The sequence below is a fragment of the Tupaia chinensis genome, unplaced genomic scaffold, assembly GCF_000334495.1.
Source record: "Tupaia chinensis unplaced genomic scaffold, TupChi_1.0 Scaffold000110_1, whole genome shotgun sequence".
Classification (NCBI taxonomy): Eukaryota; Metazoa; Chordata; class Mammalia; order Scandentia; family Tupaiidae; genus Tupaia; species Tupaia belangeri.
Window position 1 is genome coordinate 605650 of NW_006159574.1, and position 9437 is coordinate 615086.

The window sequence follows — 9437 nt, forward strand, 5'->3', positions numbered from 1 at the left end:
GCCCTGGGGGCGACCGGCAGCTGGTGACCTCCCCTGCTCTTTGGTACTGCCTCAGCCCTGGGCTCTCCTGCTGAGAATCCCGACAGCACCCCCGACCTCAGCGGCCCCCGGCACCCGCACTCTGGCCATGGGTGCGGGCGGGCGGGGCCGCCTCCCGACGGTCGCCCGCTGACTGCGTGTCCGCCTGTCCGCAGGGAACACTACATCACCATGGTGAAGTGGGCCACCAGCACCAAGGTCGCCGTGACCTGGCTGAACCGGGCGCAGAACGTGTCCATCCTCACCCTCTGCGACGCCACCACGGGGGTCTGCACGAAGGTAATGGGGGAGAGGTCACCGTGGGCAGGGACATCTGAGGTGGCACCGCTCAGTAAGCGCTGCGTTCAGCCGGCTGGGTTTGGCGCCACCTTGCGGACCACTCAAGTACTGCCGCGAGGGCCCGGCCCAGCCAAGGCGAGGGTGGGAGGGTACCCCTGTGCCTGGCAGGCCCTGCGCGCTCTGGGGTGCGCTCGGGTCCGCGCTCGCTGCCCCACAGCCTGCGCCTCCTTTGCTGACGATGCTCAGCGAGGGAGCCCGGGGTGCCACCAGCGCTCGGCCTGGGCGGCTCATTTCTGGCAGGGCTGCAGCTGAGTTGTCCAGGCCCTGGCTGGAGGTGGCGGCGGTGGGGTAAGGGGCTCACTCCCCACAAGGGCCGCTGTGACTCTGCCTGCGTAGGGTCTGAGCTGAGCCGCAGGTTAGTTACTGGGACTGGCCCTCAGCTGGCAGGTGACTGCCTAAGTGGAGGAAGGGGGCACACGCTTGCCGCCCCGTGTCTGCCCTGGCCTGGAGCGTGGACGCCCGGGTGGCCCCTGCCCTCCGGTCGCTCTATGTGCTGGGCACCCACGGCTTGCTCGCTGCTCGTTCTGTTTCACGTGTGTACCTTTCCACACGCTCATCCGTGCTTCAGTCCCCCTCAAAGGGCTTGGCCCCCGGCGTTGCTACGCAGAGTTCGAACTGGGATTTTGACACGCTATTCACACGTATGCACATGAATGCTAGGACGGGTTATACCTGAGGTTGGTACTGCAGTGGGTGGGCAGCCACCTCCTCCCAGAACCCTCCCAGGACTGACTTGCCCTTGTTCAAGGACACTTGCCTTGCTCTAAGCCACAGCAGTAAGAGAGCCTGGATCTCCTCCTGGGCGGGCAGACTGTGGGCGGCTGGGCCGGCTGGTTCCCCGCCCTGCCGGGGCTGAGTAGTTTCCCACGCTGTCGGGCAGACAGGGTACAAGGGGATCCTCTAACGCTCTCCTCTCGTTTCAGAAACACGAGGATGAAAGCGAAGCCTGGCTGCATAGACAGGTAACTAACCACCCACTGGGCTGCTCACCTCGCCTGCACCCTGGGGAGGTCTTCAGGCTGGCAGCCCCCAGACTGAATCCCGCAGGTCCGAGGAGAAATGGGTAGGGGGCTGCCGACCCAGCAACCCCTGAGGCACAGCCTGAGGGTCTTAGTGCTCGGAGAGGGTCCTTTGAGAACCGCTGCTCTTCAGAACATAGGGTGTTTGGGGAGACTCGGCTCTGCTAGGCCACACCTGTTTGGTTCATTCAGATCGATGAGCTGATGGAAGTCGCCTTGATGTAATCAAGTATGGTCAAAGAAAATGCGGTGTGGCCGATGTCCCCGTCGCTCTCAGGGGTGGCTTCGTGAGCCTCTCGTTCGCAGTAGATGCCACTGCAGGCCAACAAGAGCCTCCCTCGGGGACACGACCTCAGAGCACGTTCCCGGGACATCGGACCCCTAACTCAGAGCAGAACATGCACCTCGGGTGGTTCCGGGAGCCAGGGCAGGAAGAGAGCAGGGAGCCAGACAGGCCTGCTGGGCGACATGATTCTCACGTAAGCCCGCACAGAACGAAAGCCCTCGGCGCTGGTGTTTTCTTTCGTGGGAGTTTTTGTCTTGATCCACACTCTGACAGAAAGAAGGTAGGAAAGTTTGAGGAGTTTACTTTCTTCTAATTCTACCAAGTGTGAAAAAATCGTCTTCGAATTCTGGGGGAAAAACAAGCCAGACTCGAGTCTCAGGAAGGCACAGATGCCCTTCTTTATTGATGTGGTGGACTCTATCTGTGGAAAATAAGCACAGCTGGACTGCACGGGCCACGCCGCTCCCCGGAACATTCCAGTACTCTGCGTGCCACTCCTTCTATCCACAGGACTGGCGACCTGTGGCATCCGGTACTATCTCGGGTGACCGCTCTGCAGTGGCCACTATCACTCTTAAGTCTGCCCTGGAGGATCTCGTCCAGAAGAGGCGGCTCGGTATGGCCACTTTTGCTTCCCCATGTTCAAGTCCAGTGCCGAGTCCAAGCCAAGAAGACCCCATGGCCCAGCGGTGGCTCCGGAACCCTGCAGTCTCCACGCTGGGAAGTCACTGCGTGCCCTGCACCAGACATGAGAGCACGGATTCTAACGGAGATACTCCGGCCGCACCTTACAGCAGACAGAATGTAGGGCGGGGGTGGAAAGGCCATTTTCTCAAAGCCTGTCACCTACCTCGTCACGTGCTCACCCAGTGAGGGTCTCACCAGGCGCCACGCTAGACTTCATGGGTTTCAGAACGGAGTCAGCCCCTATCACCAAGCAGATGCCACTGCGTGTCAGGACCCGCGTGGCTGAGTGGGGTCCACCCTGTGTAAACAGGACAGTGCGTGGACCCGCATGGGCTTTGGGTTGCTCCCACGTTTCGACCATCATGAACAGTGCCGCTGGAGTGTGACATGGGCACGGGCACGGCGCAGGCGCGAAGGCCCCTGCTGTGCAGTTCTGGCTGTGAACTTACCCGGAACGCAGAAGCCGTGCAACGGGACGCTGACTGGTGGGTGCCGGGGACCAGGGAGAGAGGTTAACCACGTAATGAATGGGGGACTTTGCTTTGGGGTGACAGAAATGTTCTGAAACTAGACAGGTGACGATTGTAGAACTCGTAGTGAACGCCGCTCAGCCGCTCATGTTTATTAAGGGGTTTATGCTATGTGAATTTCACCTCGGTGAACTCTTAAATGAAGCAGAGCTCCAGATTGCAAAGACGTCTCAGTGTAGACGAGAAATGTGTGCACCAGGCAACAGGCACGACCCCAAACCACGCTGGGAAACTGCCCGATGCTTCGGCAGGCAGTGGCCAGCCTGGAGCTGGGAGGGTCAGTGACATGGAGCAGCGGTGGGGACTGGGCCCTCGGTCTCGTGCAGTCCTGGTACTTGTTTGGGAGGGGCTGAGGGGCAGCTACAAGGCTAGACCAGTGGGGTTTTGTTTTGTTTTGTTTTTAAGAGAGATTTTTGCTATAGGGTATGTGTGCTTGCCAGAGAGACAGAAAGTGAGAAATCAGCCCCCCAGGGGGATGGCCACACCGCAATCCCTTCTCCTACACGCTCCTCTCAGGATTTCGGGCACACACACAAGTGCCCAGCGTGTGTTTCAAGCCACCAGGTCTAGGACTCAAACCATGGTCAACTGTATGGTACTCCAACAACGTAACCACTACGCCATCTGCTGATCCCTCCAGCAGCTTCTTAACTGTGAGGCAGGAAAGGGGATCAGGATGTGAAGAGGTGTCCACTCGGAGTCTCCAACCCTTCCATGGGCGGGGGCTCCCTAGCTGGTCCCTTGTGCTTTAGCCTCCTGGATGGGATGGCAGAGGTGCACAGTCTCGGAGGCCTGGCGTGAGCCACACACCTGTCCTCATTGCCCCCCCACCTTGAGCTGGGGTCTGCGACCCTGGATGAAGTCCAGCTTCAGTTTCTCCTGACACTCCTTCTCTCGTCGAGGAGTTTGCGGGCTGTTTTTCAGACATGATCCGTGCAGTCCCATGTCCCTCCAGCCCTCTCGAAGTCTGCAGGGCAGAACGGAGGAGCTCACCCAGTTCTGGGCCTGCGTCTGCTCGGGGCTGCCAGCTGCCATCCGGCTCGATGCTCCCCTTGAGGCCTGAGGGCCAGCAGAGTGAGGCTCAGGAGGCCAGGACCTCTCCCCTCTCCATCTCCGGTGGGACACAGGACTGGCCCGACTCTGGAAAGCTCCACGGTCTCTGGGACCCAGTCTCTGTGACCACCCGCCTCCTGTCTCCTGTTCCCGAGCCCCCATCTCCCTCCCCTCCTCTCCCCATCTCCTTCCTCTGCCTGGAGCCCACACATTCCCGTCGGCAAATACATACGGGGCCACCAAGGTCACTCCGCTCTAGGAACCCTCCGGAGAAATGCAGTCGCCTACCCCACCCCTTACCCCATCCCCACCGCTGTGACCAGGCCGTTGGTCCTACTATGGATTCTGGGCTCCCCCCCCCCGCCCCGCGCTGAACCCTGACCTCAGGGGATAGACCCCATAGTCCACTGAGGGCCAATCATATGCATCCATTTCTGCCTGTCTCCTTTGACCAGAATTTTATATTTCACAGTTTGGTCTGGAGTTTGGACAGAAGTGACGTACATGCGGGACAGTAGGTGGCGTGGTAGTTAAGGTGTTGGACTCCCACGTAGCCAGCCGCAGTATGAGTCTCAGACCTGGCGGCTTAAAAGTCACCCCGCATGTGTGTGCATACCCAGGGTCCTGAGAGGAAAATGGATTGTGGTGTGGCACCCTCCTGGAGGGTCATTTCTCGCTTTCCCCCTCACTGTCTCTGTCTCTCTCTGACGAGTGTATCAGTAGAAAATTAAAAAGGCCCAGAATCCTTAAAAACAAGTGGCACTATTACAGCCCATCAGCACAGAGCACACCTTATCTGTGTCCCCCAGGGTCTACCTCTCCACTCCCCAATTCCCTTTCTGACGCTCTCCCCACACTCGCTCCACTTTGTCTCCAGGAAATCATGCTGGACTAAGCCTCTTCACAATCTAAATGATGTAGAGCAGTTTAATAAATAATAATAATAACAACCATCTATTAACAAGCGAAAACCAGTGGCACTAGTGTGACTCCAGTGTCCAAAGGCGCCGTGGCCGTCCGGAGGGCTGGGTCTGCGTGGCCCGGCCTGGCAGAGCTGACCAGGCAGTGTGGGCTCAGGTCTCTGTTCTCCAGAGACCGGAGACGTCCCAAATCAAAGGAGAGAGGCCGGGAGACAGATGCAGGTCCGCAGTCGGAAATCACAGCCTTCATCGCCAAGCGCATCATGACGGGAGGCCAGGATGCCCGGGTCGTGTCCAGGGACCAGGCAGGCCACAGCACAGCTGCTGGGGCTGTCTCACTGTGCGGACCGTGCTTCTGCCCAGAAGTGACTATTTACCACCTTCATCCAGAGGCCTTTTCTCTGCCGAAAGTGCAAACATTTCCCCGGGAAAATGGAGGGGCTTTCGCTGTAGCGGCCCCGCAGCTGGCAAATAGGAGTACGTCTAAAAGCCAAATTAACCACTGGGCTTTCTAGGCCATCCTTTAAAATACCATGCTTCCAACTCTAAATAGAAAAGTAAATATTTGCGGATTAAAGGTTTCATTTCATTGCAAATATTCATGAAGATGAAATGTCATTTTAATCCCATGGTTTATTTCTCTGGGCAGAGAGTATTTGCATGTGCTCATTCACAACAGGGAAATGGGCCCAGCTCATGCCAGCTGCTGCCTGGCTACCATTCGTTCTCATCCCCGCCTCGGCGAGGGCTCCTGGAATCAGAAAATGCACATCGTAGCTGCCAACTGGTGCGTGGAGGCAGTAACTCTCAAACTTGAACCTCGGAGAGGCTGGATGCCCCCTTAGCAAAATCTCTTTTCACGCATCAAAGCGACGGCCAGCCTTGGTGCTGAACGACAAGCCGGTGATATTCAGGGGCACCCTACAGAAATGGTGGCAAATTCTTCAGGCGTTCAACCATCCTGGAGCCCCTTCCCCAGGGAGCTGTGACGAAGCAGGCTTGCTTTAAACGAGAGTTCTGGGGACTGATCCTCTCGTCTATGTTTTAGAATACAATAAAGAAGAAAGAGGAAAGAAAGGAAAGGAGAGAAGAAAGAAAGAAAGAAAGAAAGAAAGAAAGAAAGAAAGAAAGAAAGAAAGAAAGAGAGAAAGAAAGAAAACAAAAGAAAAAAGAAAGAAAGAAAACAAAAGAAAAAGAAGAGAAAAAAGAGAGAGAGAATGAGAGAGAGAGAGAGAGAGAGAAAGGCTTTATTTTTAATATCACCTAGAAGAGGACATTCCGTTTCATGAACCCGAAAGCCCACACAGATGCACTGGCAGTGACCGGACTGCCTGGTCCGTCGCAGCGAGCAGTGACCATTAGCATGGTGGGAGCAAGAGCACCTGCATTTCATCCTCTTCTTCCCCACTCCTGTCTTCCGGGTGGGCGAGATTAGTTTTGTTAAAGAGGAACCAAAGACTCACGCCGGGCGCGTGTGCGTGCGTGCCCAAGATCCCGAGAGGAGAATGGAGGAGAAGGGATTGCGGCGTGACCACCCCCCATGGGGGGTGATTTCTTGCTTTCTGTCTCTCTCTGTCTGGCGAGCACATGCGCCATGTAGTGAAAACCTCTTCAAAAACAAAAAGAGAAACCGAGTTCTGGATGCCCAGGAAGGAAAGACCCCACCGGGCCCTCCTGTCTTGACTGCATCTCCCATTAGAGATTGCACACGAAAAGGCCGAGCGTGTTTTATCCCAGCTCGGCCTCTTCACAGAGACGTGAAGTCCCCGCTGACTGGCCCGTGCTTCCATCCCCAGAATGAAGAGCCGCTGTTCTCCAAGGATGGCCGCAAGTTCTTCTTTGTGAGAGCGATCCCCCAGGGAGGGCGGGGGAAGTTCTACCACATCACCGTGTCCTCGTCCCAGGTAAGCCCCGCTGGCTCCCCAGCCTGTCACGGGGGTGCTGTCACCTCTAGGGGCAGAGCAGGCTTCTCCTGAGGTGCTCCAGGTGGGAAATTGGAAGGCGAGGTCCCTTCCCGGAGGCGGGTTCAGCGCAGACCTGAGAAATCCAGGGTTCGGACTGGTGGAGGCCGAGCCCCTCTCCCTTAGAGCACTCAGGAGCGTGCACGGCACCCCGGGCGACGGCAGAGGAGCTCTGGTAGCCAGTGTCTGGCCTGAGGCCAAGCTCCCGGATGACCCATCCTGTCCATGCCCTTCCTTCCCGTCTGCTGGGGCTCCCCCTTCCACCTCCTCCCTCCCCTGCCCAGGCCGGCTCAGTGTCCGGGGGCCCTCGGCCAGCCCTCCACGTAGGCTGAGTGCTCCCACCGCTCTCGTGTGGCTGCTGCCAAGTGTCCTGCAGGTGCTGGGCAGCGGGCAGGGCCAGGGCCCCGGGCAGGCCCTGCAGATACTCGTGTGGGCTGCACGGCCTTCCTGCGAGCACAGCCTGGCACGGAGCCCGCCCGGCACGCATGAGCTCCTGGGAGCGCTGTGCTGAGGGAGGGATGCAGGGCTTGTCCTCGGACTCCTCCTCCCAAAGCCCTTCCTCCTTCAAGTTCCAGAGCGGTCTTGTCATTGGGGCGGGTAGGTGAGGAGAGTGTGAGCAGGAGGAGCCGGAAGTGCATGGCCGAGGAATAGAGGCACTCATGCATGAGTGGCCCGGGAGGCGACTTCCAGAAAGAATGTCCCCGCAGCCCACCAGGACCTTCGAGGACTGAGTATTGAGTCGGTGGCCCCTGTGGTGGCAGCAGCGTGGCCAGAGGCTCGGGTGCTCACACGTTCAATCCCCAAGGCACTCGGCAAGCAATGGCCTGAGTCCGAGTTCCACATCCACCCCTGCAGCTCACGCTGGCCCAGATGCTGCTGCTGCTTGCCGGGGCACGGGACAGATGTGTCCCTGTGCTTTCCGTCCACCCCAGCCCAAACACCCAGCTGATCAGCACGTGCAGGGGTTACCTCGTCACCTGGGCTGCAGGGGCCGCCGCCGCCTCCTGGCACCCTCCTGGCACCCCCCTGGTACCCTCCTGGCACCCTCCTGCACCCTCCTGCCAGCACCCTTTGCCCATGTCCCCAGCAGCTCCTCTCAGGCTCTCCCTCCCCTAGGACATCACGTCCAGGGTCCCCAGGGCGTGTGCCTCGACTGTCACCTGACCTCTCTGGGTTCAGAGCCCACCATCGGGGCCCTCCTGTCCAGAGCAGCTGCCTGGCCAACCACACCCATATTAGTCCTGACTGGAGACCGGTCCTGGTCCATGCTGGCAAAGCCAGAGCTGCTGGTCTGCCTTCATCCTCCCGCTGCCTTGGTGCCTGCCACCTCCCCCGTGCTCCTGTCCTGGAGGGGCGACTCCACAAGGCACGAAGGCCGGGCAGCGGCAGCCTAGGACCAGGCAGATGCGCATGGGAGGGCCCGGTGAGCAGAGCAGGCAATGAGCACCGCAGACATGGCCACGTGCCCGTCCCTGCCACTGGCGTTCAGAGGTCAGCGCAGCTGCCCAGGAGAGCCTGGCCGGAGTGGAGCGGGCAGGAGAGCAGGGGTGGCTGGAGCGGGGGGAGCCGAGCCGGGCCGAGCTAACGCCTGTCTGTGTGTCCCAGCCCAACAGCAGCAACGACAACATCCAGTCCATCACCTCGGGGGACTGGGACGTGACCAGGATCCTGTCCTACGATGAGAAGCGGAGCAAGATGTGAGTGAGCACTGGCCTGGCCAGGCCTGTCTTCCTTACCGAGTGCAGGACTTAGCACAAAGGTCCCGCTCTCCATCCTGGACACCGTGGCTCGCTCCCAGGGCCCTCCTGTCCCAGCAGCCCACCCCAGCACCGCGGGTGATGAAGTCCAGCTTGCAAGCACGCCTGTGACGTGAAACGTGTCAGTAGCAGCAGCCGTGCAGGTTGAGCATTCCTACTCCAAAATCCAAAGTGCTCCCAAATCCAAAATGTTTTACGTTCCAACATAAAAATTCTACTTTCTTTCCCGGTAGTTCAGTGTCTACTTTGTTTTATGCACAAGATTATGAAAAATATGATATAAAATTAGGATATGTGTACACATGAAACGGAAATGCATTCTGTGTTCAGACTTGGACCCCAAGCCCAAGACATTACATGCACGTGAACACACCCACATCCAAACACACCCAGGCCTGAAACCCTCCAGTCGCACACGGGTCGACCTGCAGCGGTCCCAGCCACTGTGCCCCTGCTTACCACACGTGCCTCCTTAACACAGGCCCACGAAGGAGGCTGACTGCTCCTTCCATTCCAAGAAGGAAGCCAGGGCGGGACGCGCAGGGGCTGCTGCAGGCTGCAGTGGCGGGGCTCGGCCTACATTCTGCAGCCCAGCCCCTCTCCCTCCGGGCCCTCAGCTCGCAGCTCAGTGCCGAGGGCCAAGGTTTCTGCTTTGGGGTTCGAGGTGAACACAGAGAAGGGGTGGCTGGGCCAGACCTGATGTCTAGGTTGGTAGGAAGCGTGCCGGCCCCTGGCCCTCCAGAAGGCAAATAACCTACCGAAGTTCCTGAGTCCACCTCCGGGGGTGGCCCCCCTTCATCCTACCCTCTGCAGTCCCCCGGGGCTCCAAAGGAAGGCTGGGCAGGA

At 58.8% G+C, this 9437-nt stretch overlaps 1 protein-coding gene across 1 annotated transcript in view; it reads left to right on the top strand.

The window, feature by feature from the left end:
• Nucleotides 1–9437, top strand: part of DPP6 (dipeptidyl peptidase like 6) — a 510008-nt gene that overhangs the window by 415489 nt on the left and 85082 nt on the right. Inside the window, exons 11-14 of the mRNA XM_006143805.1 lie at nt 195–318; nt 1302–1340; nt 6670–6777; nt 8440–8531. Coding sequence (XP_006143867.1) covers nt 195–318; nt 1302–1340; nt 6670–6777; nt 8440–8531 — 363 coding nt within the window. The remainder of the gene's footprint in view (nt 1–194; nt 319–1301; nt 1341–6669; nt 6778–8439; nt 8532–9437) is intronic.